Below are 22,844 nucleotides of genomic sequence, written 5' to 3' on the forward strand. Positions count from 1 at the left end.
ACAAGCCTGGGGCTGGAGACAGCTGGGGACTGGTCTGCTCACTATAAGGCAGAAGAGAGGGGACAAGCCTGGAGACAGCTGGGCACTGGTCTGCTCACTATAAGGCAGAAGAGAGGGGACAAGCCTGGAGACAGCTGAGGACTGGTCTGCTCACTATAAGGCAGAAGAGAGGGGACAAGCCTGGGGCTGGGGACAGCTGGGGACTGGTCTGCTCACTATAAGGCAGAAGAGAGGGGACAAGCCTGGAGACAGCTGAGGACTGGTCTGCTCACTATAAGGCAGAAGAGAGGGGACAAGCCTGGAGACAGCTGGGCACTGGTCTGCTCACTATAAGGCAGAAGAGAGGGGACAAGCCTGGGCCTGGAGACAGCTGAGGACTGGTCTGTTCACTATAAGGCAGAAGAGAGGGGACAAGCCTGGGGCTGGGGACAGCTGAGGACTGGTCTGCTCACTATAAGGCAGAAGAGAGGGGACAAGCCTGGAGACAGCTGGGGACTGGTCTGCTCACTATAAGGCAGAAGAGAGGGGACAAGCCTGGGGCTGGAGACAGCTGGGCACTGGTCTGCTCACTATAAGGCAGAAGAGAGGGGACAAGCCTGGGGCTGGGGACAGCTGGGGACTGGTCTGCTCACTATAAGGCAGAAGAGAGGGGACAAGCCTGGAGACAGCTGGGGACTGGTCTGCTCACTATAAGGCAGAAGAGAGGGGACAAGCCTGGGGCTGGGGACAGCTGAGGACTGGTCTGCTCACTATAAGGCAGAAGAGAGGGGACAAGCCTGGAGACAGCTGGGGACTGGTCTGCTCACTATAAGGCAGAAGAGAGGGGACAAGCCTGGGGCTGGGGACAGCTGAGGACTGGTCTGCTCACTATAAGGCAGAAGAGAGGGGACAAGCCTGGAGACAGCTGGGGACTGGTCTGCTCACTATAAGGCAGAAGAGAGGGGACAAGCCTGGAGACAGCTGAGGACTGGTCTGCTCACTATAAGGCAGAAGAGAGGGGACAAGCCTGGAGACAGCTGGGCACTGGTCTGCTCACTATAAGGCAGAAGAGAGGGGACAAGCCTGGGGCTGGGGACAGCTGGGGACTGGTGTGCTCACTATAAGGCAGAAGAGAGGGGACAAGCCTGGGGCTGGGGACAGCCGAGGACTGGTCTGCTCACTATAAGGCAGAAGAGAGGGGACAAGCCTGGGGCTGGGGACAGCTGGGGACTGGTCTGCTCACTATAAGGCAGAAGAGAGGGGACAAGCCTGGGGCTGGAGACAGACAGACAGACTCATCCAGACGTGATCTGTATTTCTAGAATGTAACCAGTGTCCGTGAGGCTCAGAAGCCCGAAGACCAGGGGTTCCATAAAAATGAATGATGGAAAAAACAATTGGAACCATTTCCCTGTTTGACCGCTAGGTTTTATGGGTATTGCGTAGCAGCTCGAAAGGCCACACTAGATTCATTCAGATCAGCCTTTTCCCACGATCTAAGGGGCACTCTGGTTGAATTTGATCTTTTAAGATTTTAAATCATGTTCATTTCCATTTTTAAAGTTAACCACATTACAAAGATACAAAGGCGATATTTTAAAAATGTGTTTTATTTTTTATTTTATTTTCAGATTTTTTGGGGGAAATTCTTCCGCGTCCCCACCACCCCTCTCTATCAACCTCTGAAACTGGGTTTAATACACAGAGAAAGACTGTCTGGACAAAATGATGATTCTTAATGGTTTAAAAATAGGCTGAACAATGATACACATTAAATACAATACCTCTAACCAGAGTATAAAACATTGTATAAAACATCAACATGTTACTCTAACCAGAGTATAAAACATGAACATGAATGTCAGAGTATAAAACATCGTATAAAACATGTCTATAATAACAAACGGGTAGAAAAGCCCGGAACAATAAAAAAAAGCTGAACATTTATAAAAATAAATCACAAAAAGTGATCATTTAACAAGTCATAATAAGTAACACAATGTGTCTTTCATATCACCATGAACAAACACTTGTACAACAAATAGGGGTTCACATGACAGGAAGTTGGGGAGAACAGACTCGTGGGTAATGGCTGGAGCTGAATCAGTGGAACGGTATTAAATACATCACACATTCTAACTGTTCTGATTGGTCCCCAGAAACAGGAAGTTGGTTAAGAGGTTGGGGAGAACAGGCTTGTGGGTAATGGCTGGAGCTGAATCAGTGGAACGGTATTAAATACATCACACATGGTTTCCATGGTTTCCAGGTGTTTGATGCCCTTCCGTTTGCTCCGATCCGGACATTTCTACGAGCCGTCCTCCCGTCAGCAGCCTCCTGTGGTTCACATGTCCTCACTGTCGAAGGACTCTGAGCACTGGAGAAAGATCTCCTCATAGTCCCTCATAGAAGACAGACACACGTCCTACACGGAGAGAAGAACCTGTTATCTAGTGGACAGACAGACAGACAGGTCCTATACGGAGAGAGAAGAACCTGTTATCTAGTGGACAGACAGACAGACAGGTCCTACACGGAGAGAGAAGAACCTGTTATCTAGTGGACAGACAGACAGACAGGTCCTACACGGAGAGAGAGGACAGAATAACATGTTATCTGGTGGACAGACAGACAACATACTGTATATCTCACACCTCTATTCCATCTGAGTCTATCATACCTGGTTATGTTCTGGTTCCTATCATACCTGGTTATATTCTGGTTTCTACCATACCTGGTTATATTCTGGTTCCTATCATACCTGGTTATGTTCTGGTTCCTATCATACCTGGTTATGTTCTGGTTCCTACCATACCTGGTTATGTTCTGGTTTCTACCATACCTGGTTATGTTCTGGTTCCTACCATACCTGGTTATATTCTGGTTCCTACCATACCTGGTTATGTTCTGGTTCCATACCTGGTTATGTTCTGGTTCCTATCATACCTGGCTATGTTCTGGTTCCTACCATACCTGGTTATGTTCTGGTTCCTATCATACCTGGTTATGTTCTGGTTCCTATCATACCTGGTTATGTTCTGGTTCCTACCATACCTGGTTATGTTCTGGTTCCTATCATACCTGGTTATATTCTGGTTCCATACCTGGTTATGTTCTGGTTCCTACCATACCTGGTTATATTCTGGTTCCATACCTGGTTATGTTCTGGTTCCATACCTGGTTATGTTCTGGTTCCTATCATACCTGGTTATGTTCTGGTTCCTATCATACCTGGTTATGTTCTGGTTCCTACCATACCTGGTTATGTTCTGGTTCCTATCATACCTGGTTATGTTCTGGTTCCTATCATACCTGGTTATATTCTGGTTCCTACCATACCTGGTTATATTCTGGTTCCTACCATACCTGGTTATGTTCTGGTTCCTATCATACCTGGTTATGTTCTGGTTCCTACCATACCTGGTTATGTTCTGGTTCCTATCATACCTGGTTATATTCTGGTTCCTATCATACCTGGTTATGTTCTGGTTCCTACCATACCTGGTTATGTTCTGGTTCCTATCATACCTGGTTATATTCTGGTTCCATACCTGGTTATGTTCTGGTTCCTACCATACCTGGTTATATTCTGGTTCCATACCTGGTTATGTTCTGGTTCCATACCTGGTTATGTTCTGGTTCCTATCATACCTGGTTATGTTCTGGTTCCTACCATACCTGGTTATGTTCTGGTTCCTATCATACCTGGTTATGTTCTGGTTCCTACCATACCTGGTTATGTTCTGGTTCCATACCTGGTTATATTCTGGTTCCTACCATACCTGGTTATGTTCTGGTTCCTACCATACCTGGTTATATTCTGGTTCCATACCTGGTTATGTTCTGGTTCCATACCTGGTTATGTTCTGGTTCCTATCATACCTGGTTATGTTCTGGTTCCTACCATACCTGGTTATGTTCTGGTTCCTATCATACCTGGTTATGTTCTGGTTCCTACCATACCTGGTTATGTTCTGGTTCCATACCTGGTTATGTTCTGGTTCCTACCATACCTGGTTATATTCTGGTTCCATACCTGGTTATGTTCTGGTTCCATACCTGGTTATGTTCTGGTTCCTACCATACCTGGTTATGTTCTGGTTCCATACCTGGTTATGTTCTGGTTCCTACCATACCTGGTTATGTTCTGGTTCCATACCTGGTTATGTTCTGGTTCCTACCATACCTGGTTATATTCTGGTTCCATACCTGGTTATGTTCTGGTTCCATACCTGGTTATGTTCTGGTTCCTACCATACCTGGTTATATTCTGGTTCCATACCTGGTTATGTTCTGGTTCCATACCTGGTTATATTCTGGTTCCTACCATACCTGGTTATATTCTGGTTCCATACCTGGTTATGTTCTGGTTCCTACCATACCTGGTTATGTTCTGGTTCCTACCATACCTGGTTATATTCTGGTTCCTATCATACCTGGTTATGTTCTGGTTTCTACCATACCTGGTTATGTTCTGGTTCCTATCATACCTGGTTATGTTCTGGTTTCTACCATACCTGGCTATGTTCTGGTTCCTACCATACCTGGTTATATTCTGGTTCCTATCATACCTGGTTATGTTCTGGTTTCTACCATACCTGGTTATGTTCTGGTTCCTACCATACCTGGTTATATTCTGGTTCCTACCATACCTGGTTATGTTCTGGTTCCTATCATACCTGGTTATGTTCTGGTTTCTACCATACCTGGTTATGTTCTGGTTCCTATCATACCTGGTTATGTTCTGGTTCCTACCATACCTGGTTATGTTCTGGTTCCTACCATACCTGGTTATATTCTGGTTCCTACCATACCTGGTTATGTTCTGGTTTCTACCATACCTGCTTATGTTCTGGTTCCTATCATACCTGGTTATGTTCTGGTTCCTACCATACCTGGTTATATTCTGGTTCCTACCATACCTGGTTATGTTCTGGTTCCTACCATACCTGGTTATGTTCTGGTTCCTACCATACCTGGTTATGTTCTGGTTTCTACCATACCTGGTTATATTCTGGTTCCATACCTGGTTATGTTCTGGTTCCTATCATACCTGGTTATATTCTGGTTCCATACCTGGTTATGTTCTGGTTCCTACCATACCTGGTTATGTTCTGGTTCCTACCATACCTGGTTATGTTCTGGTTCCTACCATACCTGGTTATATTCTGGTTCCTACCATACCTGGTTATGTTCTGGTTCCTATCATACCTGGTTATATTCTGGTTCCATACCTGGTTATATTCTGGTTCCTACCATACCTGGTTATGTTCTGGTTCCTACCATACCTGGTTATATTCTGGTTCCATACCTGGTTATGTTCTGGTTCCATACCTGGTTATATTCTGGTTCCATACCTGGTTATATTCTGGTTCCTATCATACCTGGTTATGTTCTGGTTCCTACCATACCTGGTTATGTTCTGGTTCCTACCATACCTGGTTATGTTCTGGTTCCTATCATACCTGGTTATGTTCTGGTTCCATACCTGGTTATATTCTGGTTCCTATCATACCTGGTTATATTCTGGTTCCTATCATACCTGGTTATGTTCTGGTTCCATACCTGGTTATATTCTGGTTCCTATCATACCTGGTTATATTCTGGTTCCTATCATACCTGGTTATGTTCTGGTTCCTACCATACCTGGTTATGTTCTGGTTCCTATCATACCTGGTTATATTCTGGTTCCTATCATACCTGGTTATGTGCTGGTTCCATACCTGGTTATGTTCTGGTTCCATACCTGGTTATATTCTGGTTCCTATCATACCTGGTTATGTTCTGGTTCCTATCATACCTGGTTATGTGCTGGTTCCATACCTGGTTATGTTCTGGTTCCATACCTGGTTATATTCTGGTTCCTATCATACCTGGTTATGTTCTGGTTCCTACCATACCTGGTTATGTTCTGGTTACTACCATACCTGGTTATATTCTGGTTCCTATCATACCTGGTTATGTTCTGGTTCCTATCATACCTGGTTATATTCTGGTTCCTTCCATACCTGGTTATGTTCTGGTTCCATACCTGGTTATGTTCTGGTTCCTATCATACCTGGTTATGTTCTGGTTCCTATCATACCTGGTTATATTCTGGTTCCTATCATACCTGGTTATGTTCTGGTTCCTATCATACCTGGTTATGTTCTGGTTCCATACCTGGTTATGTTCTGGTTCCTATCATACCTGGTTATATTCTGGTTCCTTCCATACCTGGTTATGTTCTGGTTCCATACCTGGTTATGTTCTGGTTCCTATCATACCTGGTTATGTTCTGGTTCCTATCATACCTGGTTATGTTCTGGTTACTACCATACCTGGTTATATTCTGGTTCCTATCATACCTGGTTATGTTCTGGTTCCTATCATACCTGGTTATATTCTGGTTCCTTCCATACCTGGTTATGTTCTGGTTCCATACCTGGTTATGTTCTGGTTCCTATCATACCTGGTTATGTTCTGGTTCCTATCATACCTGGTTATATTCTGGTTCCATACCTGGTTATGTTCTGGTTTCTCCACCATCTGAGTCTTGACGAAACACATGATGTCCTTATAGATCTCCCGGAGCTTCTCAAAGTCCCCACACTGAGGAGGGGCCAGGACAGGACTGGAGACACACAGAGAGAAGATGACATTATTCTCCTGTTACACCAGTCCTACAGTCCATCAGAGGACAGAGGACAGACAGGACTGGAGACACACAGAGAGCAGTGGTTGGTAATGACTCAACAGCAGGAATAAACCCTTATTCTCCTGTTACACCAGTCCTACAGTCCATCAGAGGACAGAGGACAGACAGGACTGGAGACACACAGAGAGAAGATGACATTATTCTCCTGTTACACCAGTCCTACAGTCCATCAGAGGACAGAGGACAGACAGGACTGGAGACACACAGAGAGCAGTGGTTGGTAATGACTCAACAGCAGGAATAAACCCTTATTCTCCTGTTCCACCAGTCCTACAGTCCATCAGAGGACAGAGGAGCAGGGAAAAGAGACTGAGTAGGGAAGGTGATTATTACGAGAGAGAATTGGGACAATCAAGAGCATACTCCTTGAGTCCTTTCTCCTCGCCTCCTTCTTAAATCCCATTGGATGAAAAAGCCAGGAGGTCCCTCCCCTCTGACCTTCTCCTCCAATGGGTTTCGAGAAGGAGGTGAGGAGAGAAGACGCGAGAAGAAAGCCATTGAGATTCCCCCATTGTTACCCTAATGGACTCTTCCTACAGAGAGAGAGAGAGAGAGGTATGACAGAGGTGTAGGACTGGAAGGAGACAGAGCAGGGGGGATTATTAAGGGAGAAGGTTTTGTCACCCTGACACCAACTGGTACTGTACCACAGACATATGGTCAATGACAGGGGACATCTTCAATCAGGTAGACAGGTATGGTCAATGACAGGGGACATATTGAATCCGGTAGACAGGTATGGTCAATGACAGGGGACATCTTGATTCAGGTAGACAGGTATGGTAAATGACAGGGGACATCTTGATTCAGGTAGACAGGTATGGTAAATGACAGGGGACATCTTGATTCAGGTAGACAGGTATGACACCGTGTGTGAGGTGATTTAGTGTCCCTCTCCTCTGTCTGCTGGTTCATTGATTGTCCAGGGAGGCTTACAGTTAGTTAGCCTACAATTATAGTGAATTTGAATTTGATTAGCTTAGTAATAGGGATGTGTTTTATATTTTCATAATGAATTGGGCGACACTATAGCTACAGAATATCTCGCCACCGTGCGTTTCCATCTCCTCTCTCTCTCTCCTTCATTCCTTTCTCCAGCGAGCAGAGGGGCTGTCAACAGTTTAGTGAAATATGTTTCATAGCGAAAACATGTTACTATCGATGTTCCTCAACATATTTAATTTGGTTAAGTACTGGGTAGCAGCAGGAACAGGGTAGGAGAGACCATGGCATACAGAGTACTGGGTAGCAGCAGGAACAGGGTAGGAGAGACCATGGCGTACAGAGTACTGGGTAGCAGCAGGAACAGGGTTGGAGAGACCATGGCATACAGAGTACTGGGTAGCAGCAGGAACAGGGTAGGAGAGACCATGGCATACAGAGTACTGGGTAGCAGCAGGAACAGGGTAGGAGAGACCATGGCATAGAGAGTACTGGGTAGCAGCAGGAACAGGGTAGGAGAGACCATGCCGTACAGAGTACTGGGTAGCAGCAGGAACAGGGTAGGAGAGCCCATGCCGTACAGAGTACTGGGTAGCAGCAGGAACAGGGTTGGAGAGACCATGCCGTACAGAGTACTGGGTAGCAGCAGGAACAGGGTTGGAGAGACCATGCCGTACAGAGTACTGGGTAGCAGCAGGAACAGGGTAGGAGAGACCATGCCGTACAGAGTACTGGGTAGCAGCAGGAACAGGGTTGGAGAGCCCATGCCGTACAGAGTACTGGGTAGCAGCAGGAACAGGGTAGGAGAGACCATGCCGTACAGAGTACTGGGTAGCAGCAGGAACAGGGTTGGAGAGCCCATGCCGTACAGAGTACTGGGTAGCAGCAGGAACAGGGTAGGAGAGACCATGGCATACAGAGTACTGGGTAGCTGCAGGAACAGGGTTGGAGAGCCCATGCCGTACAGAGTACTGGGTAGCTGCAGTAACAGGGTTGGAGAGACCATGGCATACAGAGTACTGGGTAGCAGCAGGAACAGGGTTGGAGAGACCATGCCGTACAGAGTACTGGGTAGCAGCAGGAACAGGGTTGGAGAGCCCATGCCGTACAGAGTACTGGGTAGCAGCAGGAACAGGGTAGGAGAGACCATGGCATACAGAGTACTGGGTAGCTGCAGGAACAGGGTTGGAGAGCCCATGCCGTACAGAGTACTGGGTAGCTGCAGTAACAGGGTTGGAGAGACCATGGCATACAGAGTACTGGGTAGGAACAGGGTAGGAGAGACCATGGCATACAGAGTACTGGGTAGCTGCAGGAACAGGGTAGGAGAGACCATGGCATACAGAGTACTGGGTAGATACAGGAACAGGGTTGGAGAGACCATGGCATACAGAGTACTGGGTAGCTGCAGGAACAGGGTTGGAGAGACCATGGCATACAGAGTACTGGGTAGCAGCAGGAACAGGGTAGGAGAGACCATGGCATACAGAGTACTGGGTAGCTGCAGGAACAGGGTAGGAGAGACCATGGCATACAGAGTACTGGGTAGCTGCAGGAACAGGGTTGGAGAGACCATGGCATACCATGGTCCGACTGCTATACTGTTACTCAGCCCAGACTCCCAGTCCTACTGTTACTCAGCCCAGACTCCCAGTCCTACTGTTACTCAGCCCAGACTCCCAGTCCTACTGTTACTCAGCCCAGACTCCCAGTCCTACTGTTACTCAGCCCAGACTCCCAGTCCTACTGTTACTCAGCCCAGACTCCCAGTCCTACTGTTACTCAGCCCAGACTCCCAGTCCTACTGTTACTCAGCCCAGACTCCCAGTCATACTGCTGCAGTGTGTGCATCTCTCTCTCTCTCTCTCTCTCTCTCTCTCTCTCTCTCTCTCTCTCTCTCTCTCTCTCTCCTTGGCTGAGTAGCAGTATAGCGATGGTTGTCACTCTCTCTCTACCAGGTTTTCACTCTGAATAAAGTCTAATTACAGTGACTCATCAGGGTGTTAATATATACTTGTCAGTTGTCACCGATGGCAGAATATTCTGTCTGTATGGGACCTACTGAATGTTTAATACAAATGACTAATTTGGTGTTGTTGAGTAAATGATAGATTGGTAACACCACTGCCATACTGTGATAGAAAGCAGGACAGTGCCTTAGGCTGGTTGGCAGGGTTATGTGAATGTGACTTCATGAATTACCACATGAGTCCAACTAATGTATCTATATGTGTTTTCTGGTGGAGGGGAGTCAGAGGTCTGTATCGAATCTTCCATTCCTCTCAAAACATTTTGAAAAAGCTGTTGCGCAGCAACTCACTGCCTTCCTGAAGACAAACAATGTATACGAAATGCTTCAGTCTGGTTTTAGACCCCATCATAGCACTGAGACTGCACTTGTGAAGGTGGTAAATGACCTTTTAATGGCGTCAGATCGAGGCTCTGCATCTGTCCTCGTGCTCCGAGACCTTAGTGATGCCTTTGATACCATCGATCACCACATTCTTTTGGAGAGATCGGAAACCCAAATTGGTCGACACGGACAAGTTCTGGCCTGGTTTAGATCTTATCTGTCGGAAAGATATCAGTTTGTCTCTGTGAATGGTTTGTCCTCTGACAAATCAACTGTACATTTCGGTGTTCCTCAAGGCTCCGTTTTAGGACCACTATTGTTTTCACTAAGTATTTTACCTCTTGGTGATGTCATTCGGAAACATAATGTTAACTTTCACTGCTATGCGGACGACACGCAGCTGTACATTTCGATGAAACATGGTGAAGCCCCAAAATTGCCCTCCCTAGAAGCCTGTGTTTCAGACATAAGGAAGTGGATGGCTGCAAACGTTCTACTTTTAAACTCGGACAAAACAGAGATGCTTGTTCTAGGTCCCAAGAAACAAAGAGATCTTCTGTTGAATCTGACAATTAATCTTGATGGTTGTACAGTCGTCTCAAATAAAACTGTGAAGGACCTCGGCGTTACTCTGGACCCTGATCTCTCTTTTGACGAACATATCAAGACTGTTTCAAGGACAGCTTTTTTCCATCTACGTAACATTGCAAAAATCAGAAACTTTCTGTACAAAAATGATGCAGAAAAATGTATCCATGCTTTTGTCACTTCTAGGTTAGACTACTGCAATGCTCTACTTTCCGGCTACCCGGATAAAGCACTAAATAAACTTCAGTTAGTGCTAAATACGGACGCTAGAATCCTGACTAGAACCAAAAAATTTGATCATATTACTCCAGTGCTAGCCTCCCTACACTGGCTTCCTGTTAAGGCAAGGGCTGATTTCAAGGTTTTACTGCTGACCTATAAAGCGTTACATGGGCTTGCTCTTACCTATCTTTCCGAGTTGGTCCTGCCGTACATACCTACACGTACGCTACGGTCACAAGACGCAGGCCTCCTAATTGTCCCTAGAATTTCTAAGCAAACAGCTGGAGGCAGGGCTTTCTCCTATAGAGCTCCATTTTTATGGAATGGTCTGCCTACCCATATGAGAGACACAGACTCGGTCTCAACCTTTAAGTCTTTACTGAAGACTCATCTCTTCAGTAGGTCCGATAAATGAGTGTAGTCTGGCCCAGGAGTGTGAAGGTGAACGGAAAGGCTCTGGAGCAACGAACCGCCCTTGCTGTCTCTGCCTGGCCGGTTCCCCTCTCTCCACTGGGATTCTCTGCCTCTAACCCTGTTACAGGGGCTGAGTCACTGGCTTACTGGTGCTCTTTCATGCCGTCCCTAGGAGGGGTGCGTCACTTGAGTGGGTTGAGTTACTGACGTGATCTTCCTGTCTGGGTTGGCGCCCCCCCTTGGGTTGTGCCGTGGCGGAGATCTTTGTGGGCTATACTCGGCCTTGTCTCAGGATGGTAAGTTGGTGGTTGAAGACATCCCTCTAGTGGTGTGGGGACTGTGCTTTGGAAAAGTGGGTGGGGTTATATCCTTCCTGTTTGGCCCTGTCCGGGGGTATCATCGGATGGGGCCACAGTGTCTCCTGACCCCTCCTGTCTCAGCCTCCAGTATTTATGCTGCAGTAGTTTATGTGTCGGGGGGCTAGGGTCAGTCTGTTATATCTGGAGTACTTCTCCTGTCTTATCCGGTGTCCTGTGTGAATTTAAGTATGCTCTCTCTAATTCTCTCTTTCTCTCTCTCGGAGGACCTGAGCCCTAGGACCATGCCTCAGGACTACCTGGCATGATGACTCCTTGCTGTCCCCAGTCCACCTGGCCGTGCTGCTGCTCCAGTTTCAACTGTTCTGCCTGCGGCTATGGAACCCTGACCTGTTTCACCGGACGTGCTACCTGTCCCGGACCTGCTGTTTGACTCTCTCTACCGCACCTGCTGTTTCTAACTCTGAATGCCTATGAAAAGGTGCTGACTTGTTGCAACCACTGTGATTATTATTATTTGACCCTGCTGGTCATCTATGAACATTTGAACAACTTGGCCATGTTCTGTTATAATCTCCACCCGGCACAGCCAGAAGAGGACTGGCCACCCCTCATAGCCTGGTTCCTCTCTAGGTTTTGGCCTTTCTAGGGAGTTTTTCCTAGCCACCGTGCTTCTACACCTGCATTGCTTGCTGTTTGGGATTTTAGGCTGGGTTTCTGTACAGCACTTTGAGATATTAGCTGATGTACGAAGGGCTTTATAAATAAACTTGATTTGATGGCGGCAAATGTTCTACTTTTAATTTGATGTAACGGCTTTCCTCTTCAGACGAGGAAATATCGGACCAATGTGCAGCGTGGTAAGTGTCCATAATAGATTTTTAATAAATCAAAATGCACACAGAACAAAAAATAACAAAACACGAACAAACAACCGAAACAGTCCCCGTATGGTGTAAACACTGAAACAGGAAACAACCACTCACAAAACACAATAGAAAACAGGCTACCTAAATATGGCTCCCAATCAGAGACAACGACTGACACCTGCCTCTGACTGAGAACCATACTAGGCCCAACACATAGAAATATAACATACAGAACAAAAACATAGAAAAACATAGAATGCCCACCCCAACTCACGCCCTGACCAACTAAAATAAAGACATAACAAAGGAACTAAGGTCAGAACGTGACATTTGATTGATTGATATTTGACGAGACTGAAGGACACCATTCCAGGTGATTCCAGGTGACATCTTACTGTATTGACAGCGGTGTAATTAAATCAGTGTAATGTAATATGTGACTCTACCTGTCGTCTGAAGAGGAGTCCATCTCTTTCTTCACCACATCATAGGCATCCTGAAGCAGGTCCTGACAACAAACAAACAAACAAACAAACAAACAATGGAACGGTTGAAACAACATGGCTGAAACAAACGGAAACTACAAGCTGTAGATCAGACAGCCTCCCTCCATCACTATGACAGCCTCCCTCCATCACTATGACAGCCTCCCTCCATCACTATGGGGTCTCTGTTCCCTCCATCACTATGGGGTCTCTGTTCCCTCCATCACTATGGGGTCTCTGTTCCCTCCATCACTATGGGGTCTCTGTTCCCTCCATCACTATGGGGTCTCTGTTCCCTCCATCACTATCGGGTCTCTGTTCCCTCCATCACTATGGGGTCTCTGTTCCCTCCATCACTATGGGGTCTCTGTTCCCTCCATCACTATGGGGTCTCTGTTCCATTTCTCCAGTGGTATGACTGTCTTCCCTCCATCACTATGGGGTCTCTGGTCCATTTCTCCAGTGGTATGTCTGTCTTCCCTCCATCACTATGGGGTCTCTGGTCCATTTCTCCAGTGGTATGACTGTCTGTCTTCCCTCCATCACTATGGGGTCTCTGGTCCATTTCTCCAGTGGTATGACTGTCTGTCTTCCATCACTATGGGGTCTCTGGTCCATTTCTCCAGTGGCATGACTGTCTGTCTTCCATCACTATGGGGTCTCTGGTCCATTTCTCCAGTGGTATGACTGTCTGTCTTCCCTCCATCACTATGGGGTCTCTATTCCATTTCTCCAGTGGTATGACTGTCTGTCTTCCCTCCATCACTATGGGGTCTCTGGTCCATTTCTCCAGTGGTATAACTGTCTGTCTTCCCTCCATCACTATGGGGTCTCTGTTCCATTTCTCCAGGGGTATGTCTGTGGGTAGCGTGTCAGTACAATCATTTGTTCTTAACTGACTTGCCTAGTTAAATAAAGGTTAAATCATTTTAAGATGTTTTTTCATTATTTAACTTGGCAAGTCAGGTAAGAACAAATTCTTATTTACAATGACGGCCTACCCCGGCCAAACCCGGACGACGCTGGGCCAATTGTGCGCCGCCCTATGGGACTCCCGATCACGGCCGGGTTGTGATACAGCCCGGGATCGAACCAGGGTATGTAGTGACGCCTCTAGCGCTGAGATACAGTGTCTTAGACCGTTGCGCCACTTGGCCAAATCAATTAAAATCCAGTAATCAATGAAATAATAGATTATAATTCATTAAAACAGGTCTGACCCACACTTTAAGAAAGGCTGTACTGACCTCTTCATAGGTAGAAGGAGAAGAGGCTCCCTGGCTGTTTGCCTGAGTGAAGGGCTGGAGCGTGAGGTGGACGTGGGTGTCTGGAACAGGATTAGGGGGTCTCTCTGCCGGCCCTTCCCAGCCCAGGGTGCTCTGCTGGGGGGGACAGGTCTGGTAGGCTGCCCGGCGCTCTGGAGAGAAGCTATCCCACAGGCCTGAGATAGCTTCAGATACTACAGCCAGACCAGTCTGTCCCGGGCTCAGCACACCGCTACAAACCAACTTCTCTAGTGTCTGTTTGTAGAACAACAAGTACCTGGGGGGGTGGGGGTTTGGGGAGAGAGAGAGAGAGAGAGATGGGGGAGAGAGAGAGAGAGGGACGGGGAGACAGAGAGATGGGGGTGTGGGATGGGGGGAGAAAGAGAGAGATGGGGGAGTGGGATGGGGGAGAGAAGGTGAGAGATGGGGGAGTGGGATGGGGGAGAGAGAGATAGGGATGGGGAGAGAGAGAGGGATGGGGAGAGAGAGATAGGGATGGGGAGAGAGAGATAGGGATGGGGGAGAGAGAGATAGGGATGGGGGAGAGAGAGATAGGGATGGGGAGAGAGAGAGATAGGGATGGGGAGAGAGAGATAGGGATGGGGAGAGAGAGAGATAGGGATGGGGAGAGAGAGATAGGGATGGGGAGAGAGAGATAGGGATGGGGAGAGAGAGATAGGGATGGGGGAGAGAGGGATGGGGAGAGAGAGAGGGATGGGGAGAGAGAGAGGGATAGCGGGAGAGAGAGAGGGATGGGGAGAGAGATAGGGATGGGGCAGAGAGAGAGAGAGGTAAGGCACAGAGCTGTGTGTACTGTATATTCTTACTGTAGTCTACTATGGATAACAACATTGTGGAGTTTAAATTCTAATACCAAGCTCAGGAGGGTAACCATCATTGCTGTTTTATGGAGGTTATACATTAATTTACCATTGGTGAAATGAATGAGTCCCTTTTTAAAATCCCTCTCCATGGTCAGAGGTGCACCACAGAGCCACCAGCTATAAATCCCCTCGTGTTAAATCCTCGATCCTCAGTCACAGAGACAGGACAGCACTAACTCAACGCACTACGGACAGTTAAAACATCACAACGGAGACAGGAGACCACTAACTCAACGCACTACGGACAGTTAAAACATCACAACGGAGACAGGAGACCACTAACTCAACGCACTACGGACAGTTAAAACATCACAACGGAGACAGGAGACCACTAACTCAACGCACTACGGACAGTTAAAACATCACAACGGAGACAGGAGACCACTAACTCAACGCACTACGGACAGTTAAAACATCACAACGGAGACAGGAGACCACTAACTCAACGCACTACGGACAGTTAAAACATCACAACGGAGACAGGAGACCACTAACTCAACGCACTACGGACAGTTAAAACATCACAACGGAGACAGGAGACCACTAACTCAACGCACTACGGACAGTTAAAACATCACAACGGAGACAGGAGACCACTAACTCAACGCACTACGGACAGTTAAAACATCACAACGGAGACAGGAGACCACTAACTCAACGCACTACGGACAGTTAAAACATCACAACGGAGACAGGAGACCACTAACTCAACGCACTACGGACAGTTAAAACATCACAACGGAGACAGGACAGCACTAACTCAACGCACTACGGACAGTTAAAACATCACAACGGAGACAGGAGACCACTAACTCAACGCACTACGGACAGTTAAAACATCACAACGGAGACAGGAGACCACTAACTCAACGCACTACGGACAGTTAAAACATCACAACGGAGACAGGAGACCACTAACTCAACGCACTACGGACAGTTAAAACATCACAACGGAGACAGGAGACCACTAACTCAACGCACTACGGACAGTTAAAACATCACAACGGAGACAGGAGACCACTAACTCAACGCACTACGGACAGTTAAAACATCACAACGGAGACAGGAGACCACTAACTCAACGCACTACGGACAGTTAAAACATCACAACGGAGACAGGAGACCACTAACTCAACGCACTACGGACAGTTAAAACATCACAACGGAGACAGGACAGCACTAACTCAACGCACTACGGACAGTTAAAACATCACAACGGAGACAGGAGACCACTAACTCAACGCACTACGGACAGTTAAAACATCACAACGGAGACAGGAGACCACTAACTCAACGCACTACGGACAGTTAAAACATCACAACGGAGACAGGACAGCACTAACTCAACGCACTACGGACAGTTAAAACATCACAACGGAGACAGGACAGCACTAACTCAACGCACTACGGACAGTTAAAACATCACAACGGAGACAGGACAGCACTAACTCAACGCACTACGGACAGTTAAAACATCACAACGGAGACAGGAGACCACTAACTCAACGCACTACGGACAGTTAAAACATCACAACGGAGACAGGAGACCACTAACTCAACGCACTACGGACAGTTAAAACGTCACAACGGAGACAGGAGACCACTAACTCAACGCACTACGGACAGTTAAAACATCACAACGGAGACAGGAGACCACTAACTCAACGCACTACGGACAGTTAAAACATCACAACGGAGACAGGAGACCACTAACTCAACGCACTACGGACAGTTAAAACATCACAACGGAGACAGGAGACCACTAACTCAACGCACTACGGACAGTTAAAACATCACAACGGAGACAGGACAGCACTAACTCAACGCACTACGGACAGTTAAAACATCACAACGGAGACAGGAGACCACTAACTCAACGCACTACGGACAGTTAAAACATCACAACGGAGACAGGAGACCACTAACTCAACGCACTACGGACAGTTAAAACATCACAACGGAGACAGGAGACCACTAACTCAACGCACTACGGACAGTTAAAACATCACAACGGAGACAGGAGACCACTAACTCAACGCACTACGGACAGTTAAAACATCACAACGGAGACAGGAGACCACTAACTCAACGCACTACGGACAGTTAAAACATCACAACGGAGACAGGAGACCACTAACTCAACGCACTACGGACAGTTAAAACATCACAACGGAGACAGGACAGCACTAACTCAACGCACTACGGACAGTTAAAACATCACAACGGAGACAGGAGACCACTAACTCAACGCACTACGGACAGTTAAAACATCACAACGGAGACAGGAGACCACTAACTCAACGCACTACGGACAGTTAAAACATCACAACGGAGACAGGAGACCACTAACTCAACGCACTACGGACAGTTAAAACATCACAACGGAGACAGGAGACCACTAACTCAACGCACTACGGACAGTTAAAACATCACAACGGAGACAGGAGACCACTAACTCAACGCACTACGGACAGTTAAAACATCACAACGGAGACAGGACATCTAATAGAAGCAACCAGCCAAGGGTGACATTCTGGCTGGACAGATTGTTAATAAAAAAACTTCAGTTTAATTCTGACTTTGGGGACTAGCTTCAACTGAGACTACGGCGGAGACAGAATCGTCCCTTGAGAAGTATCTTCTGCTGTCACTCATTCTGTCAATAAGTTGGTCTATATTCAGACTGTCAATAAGTTGGTGTATAATCAGACTGTCAATAGGTTGGTGTATAATCAGACTGTCAATAGGTTGGTCTATAATCAGACTGTCAATAGGTTGGTGTATAATCAGACTGTCAATAGGTTGGTGTATAATCAGACTGTCAATAGGTTGGTCTATAATCAGACTGTCAATAGGTTGGTGTATAATCAGACTGTCAATAGGTTGGTGTGTAATCAGACTGTCAATAGGTTGGTCTATAATCAGACTGTCAATAGGTTGGTGTATAATCAGACTGTCAATAGGTTGGTGTATAATCAGACTGTCAATAGGTTGGTCTATAATCAGACTGTCAATAGGTTGGTGTATAAACAGACTGTCAATAGGTTGGTGTATAATCAGACTGTCAATAGGTTGGTCTATAATCAGACTGTCAATAGGTTGGTGTATAATCAGACTGTCAATAGGTTGGTCTATAAACAGACTGTCAATAGGTTGGTGTATAATCAGACTGTCAATAGGTTGGTGTATAATCAGACTGTCAATAGGTTGGTGTATAATCAGACTGTCAATAGGTTGGTCTATAATCAGACTGTCAATAGGTTGGTGTATAATCAGACTGTCAATAAATTGGTGTATAATCAGACTGTCAATAGGTTGGTCTGTAAACAGACTGTCAATAAGTTGGTCTATAATCAGACTTGTCAATAAATTGGTCTATATTCAGACTGTCAATAAATTGGTGTATAATCAGACTGTCAATAGGTTGGTCTGTAAACAGACTGTCAATAAATTGGTCTATAAACAGACTGCTTTCCACTGAATGTTTAATAAAGTCACTGTCCCTTAAAGTAACAGTGAAGGCCAGACACAGATTAAGCCCTGTCCCTTAAAGTAACAGTGAAGGCCAGATACAGATTAAGCCATATCCCTTAAAGTAACAGTGAAGGCCAGACACAGATTAAGCCCTGTACCTTAAAGTAACAGTGACGGCCAGACACAGATTAAGCCATATCCCTTAAAGTAACAGTGAAGGCCAGACACAGATTAAGCCCTGTAGCTTAAAGTAACAGTGACGGCCAGACACAGATTAAGCCCTGTCCCTTAAAGCAACAGTGAAGGCCAGACACAGATTAAACCCTATCCCTTAAAGTAACAGTGAAGGCCAGACACAGATTAAACCCTATTCCTTAAAGTAACAGTGAAGGCCAGACACAGATTAAGCCCTATCCCTTAAAGTAACAGTGACGACCAGACACAGATTAAGCCCTGTCCCTTAAAGCAACAGTGAAGGCCAGACACAGATTAAACCCTGTCCCTTAAAGTAACAGTGAAGGCCAGACACAGATTAAGCCCTATCCCTTAAAGTAACAGTGACGGCCAGACACAGATTAAGCCCTATCCCTTAAAGTAACAGTGAAGGCCAGACACAGATTAAACCCTGTCCCTTAAAGTAACAGTGACGGCCAGACACAGATTAAGCCATATCCCTTAAAGTAACAGTGACAGCCAGACACAGATTAAGCCCTATCCCTTAAAGTAACAGTGAAGGCCAGACACAGATTACACCCTGTCCCTTAAAGTAACAGTGAAGGCCAGACACAGATTACGCCCTGTCCCTTAAAGTAACAGTGAAGGCCAGACACAGATTACGCCCTATCCCTTAAAGTAACAGTGACGGCCAGACACAGATTAAGCCCTATCCCTTAAAGTAACAGTGACGGCCAGACACAGATTAAGCCCTGTCCCTTAAAGTAACAGTGACGGCCAGACACAGATTAAGCCCTGTCCCTTAAAGTAACAGTGACGACCAGACACAGATTAAGCCATATCCCTTAAAGTAACAGTGAAGGCCAGACACAGATTAAGCCATTACCCTTAAAGTAACAGTGACGACCAGACACAGATTAAGCCCTATCCCTTAAAGTAACAGTGAAGGCCAGACACAGATTAAGCCCTGTAGCTTAAAGTAACAGTGACGGCCAGACACAGATTAAGCCCTGTCCCTTAAAGCAACAGTGACGACCAGATACAGATTAAGCCCTATCCCTTAAAGTAACAGTGACGACCAGACACAGATTAAACCCTATCCCTTAAAGTAACAGTGACGGCCAGACACAGATTAAACCCTATCCCTTAAAGTAACAGTGAAGGCCAGACACAGATTAAGCCCTATCCCTTAAAGTAACAGTGAAGGCCAGACACAGATTAAGCCCTGTCCCTTAAAGCAACAGTGAAGGCCAGACACAGATTAAACCCTGTCCCTTAAAGTAACAGTGAAGGCCAGACACAGATTAAGCCCTACTCCTAGACAACATGCTTGTCAGCTGTATAGCCTCTACACTGATAGAAATACCAGTTGACTGGTCAGCTGTATAGCCTCTACACTGATGGAAATACCAGTTGACTGGTCAGCTGTATAGCCTCTACACTGATGGAAATACCAGTTGACTGGTCAGCTGTATAGCCTCTACACTGATGGAAATACCAGTTGACTGGTCAGCTGTATAGCCTCTACACTGATGGAAATACCAGTTGACTGGTCAGCTGTATAGCCTCTACACTGATGGAAATACCAGTTGACTAGTCAGCTGTATAGCCTCTACACTGATGGGAATACCAGTTGACTAGTCAGCTGTATAGCCTCTACACTGATGGAAATACCAGTTGACTGGTCAGCTGTATAGCCTCTACACTGATGGAAATACCAGTTGACTGATCAGCTATACAGCCTCTACACTGATGGAAATACCAGTTGACCAGTCAGCTGTATAGCCTCTACACTGATGGAAATACCAGTTGACTAGTCAGCTGTATAGCCTCTACACTGATGGAAATACCAGTTGAGTGATCAGATGTATAGCCTCTACACTGATGGAAATACCAGTTGACTGGTCAGCTATATAGCCTCGACACTGATGGAAATACCAGTTGACTGGTCAGCTGTATAGCCTCTAGACTGATGGAAATACCAGTTGACTGGTCAGCTGTATAGCCTCTACACTGATGGAAATACCAGTTGACTGGTCAGCTGTATAGCCTCCACACTGATGGAGATACCAGTTGACTGGTCAGCTGTATAGCCTCTACACTGATGGAAATACCAGTTGACTGATCAGCTGTATGGCCTCTACACTGATGGAAATACCAGTTGACTGGTCAGCTGTATAGCCTCTACACTGATGGAAATACCAGTTGACTGATCAGCTGTATAGCCTCTAGACTGATGGAAATACCAGTTGACTGATCAGCTGTATAGCCTCTACACTGATGGGAATACCAGTTGACTGGGCAGCTGTATAGCCTCTACACTGATGGAAATACCAGTTGACTGATCATGCTTATCGGTCTATAGGTTAATTTGAATAATTTAGTGTAATTAAATTGGCGCGCGTGTGTACAGTATATCCGTTATGTATCTTATTTATCACACCCTACAGCATACAGATACAGAGCCTTTGAGTGGATAATCTGTCAAGACAGGCAATAGCTGCTCCATCTTCTGGTGCCTTCAAGACACCTGGGAACACGGAAGAAATACCAGATCAAATCACGACGTCAGTTATCTTCAGGTCAGAAAGGCAGCGCTCTAGAAAAGAAGTCTGAGAGTTCCACAGTTTGGAATTGTGAGTTGGATGAGCATTCAAAACTATTTTTCCCCAGTCGGAGCTAGCTTGTTTCTCAGTTGTCTTGAACGCACTGAAGTCTAGAGATTTCCCCGAGTTGTTTTGTACGCAGCATCAAACTGTTGGAAGCGTGACGGACACACACACACCAACTTTGCAATATGGCAGTATGCATTTTGAAAACATATACTTAATTGTTTGAAAGTTGTAACGTTTTACTACATATTATGAGGCAATGTCTTATCTTGCCTATTAGATCTCCTTCTCTTTCTACGTTTCTAACGGATAGTTTAATCTCCGTCACATGACACCGCTAGCATGTGCAGTGGCGTTTTGACAACGGTGATTTTGCACTGCGTTACGGAACGAACATTCGTGCTCACAGCTTACTGCCTTCTGCACATTGTTGCGCTTATAATGTGAAGATATAATAGATTAGCAATATTTAAAGCTAAAACGTTCTGATCTGTTGCATCAGACTCATTGCTTTACAATATATACAGTTGAAGTCGGGAAGTTTACATACACTTAGGTTGGAGTCATTAAAACTCGTTTTTCAACCACTCCACAAGTTTCTTGTTAACAAACTATAGTTTTGGCAAGTCGGTTAGGACATCTACTTTGTGCATGACACAAGTCATTTTTCCAACAATGATCTGGTAATATGAATTACAATATTCTAAATGTTCTGTTAATATGAATTACAATATTCTAAATGTTCTGTTAATATGAATTACCATATTCTAAATGTTCTGTTAATATGAATTACCATATTCGAAATGTTCTGTTAATACGGATTACCATATTCTAAATGTTCTGTTAATATGAATTACCACATTCTACATGTTCTGTTAATATGAATTACCATATTCTAAATGTTCTGTTAATATGAATTACCATATTCTAAATGTTCTGTTAATATGAATTACCATATTCTAAATGTTCTGTTAATATGAATTACCATAATGTAAATGTTATTTCTGTCATTCTGAGCCCTGTGTGTCGACGCCCTAATCAGGTAATGCACCCAATACATATGGGTCTGATTTCTCAAATGTCCTGTAAATTAAAATCTGCGGCGACACGGCAAACCCCCGGCACGAGCCCCCACCCTTCAAACTCCAGGATGTTGGTTAGAGAGTTGATGGAGGTCTGAGAGGGGGTGGAGTCTTCCAGAGTCTCCTCCGCAGAGTCTTCCTCACTGGTCTCAGTCAGGTCCTCTCCGTCAGGCCCGCCATGACGTCTGCGACCACCAGGTCTTCTGGAGCGCAGGGAGCTGAAGGGAGGGGGAACGGAGGGAGGGAGGGGAACAGGTTTTTAATGTAAGACTGAAAAAATAAGCTAATTGACATCTACAATAACATTAGAAATTGATTTTACATATTTGTGTTGTGTATAAATAACTGTAGATTATCAATAATATGGGTAGATGTGTATAAATAACTGTAGATTATCAATAATATGGGTAGATATGTATAAATAACTGTAGATGATCAATAATATGGGTAGATGTGTATAAATAACTGTAGATGATCAATAATATGG

At 45.7% G+C, this 22,844-nt stretch overlaps 1 protein-coding gene across 2 annotated transcripts in view; it reads right to left on the reverse strand.

Annotated features, from left to right (window-relative positions):
- Window positions 1-1,570: 1,570 nt before the first annotated feature.
- LOC139533449 (stimulated by retinoic acid gene 8 protein homolog) overlaps window positions 1,571-22,844 on the reverse strand; it is a 29,629-nt gene continuing 8,355 nt past the window's right edge. For both annotated transcript variants that reach the window (XM_071331477.1, XM_071331479.1), the window contains 5 exons: window positions 22,411-22,575; window positions 14,114-14,408; window positions 12,828-12,889; window positions 6,481-6,592; window positions 1,571-2,404 (listed from right to left, as the gene is read on the reverse strand). In XM_071331477.1, coding sequence (XP_071187578.1) covers window positions 2,324-2,404; window positions 6,481-6,592; window positions 12,828-12,889; window positions 14,114-14,408; window positions 22,411-22,575 — 715 coding nt within the window. In that variant the 3' untranslated portion in view covers window positions 1,571-2,323. The remainder of the gene's footprint in view (window positions 2,405-6,480; window positions 6,593-12,827; window positions 12,890-14,113; window positions 14,409-22,410; window positions 22,576-22,844) is intronic.

Source organism: Salvelinus alpinus, chromosome 11, assembly GCF_045679555.1.
Source record: "Salvelinus alpinus chromosome 11, SLU_Salpinus.1, whole genome shotgun sequence".
NCBI classification, from domain to species: Eukaryota; Metazoa; Chordata; class Actinopteri; order Salmoniformes; family Salmonidae; genus Salvelinus; species Salvelinus alpinus.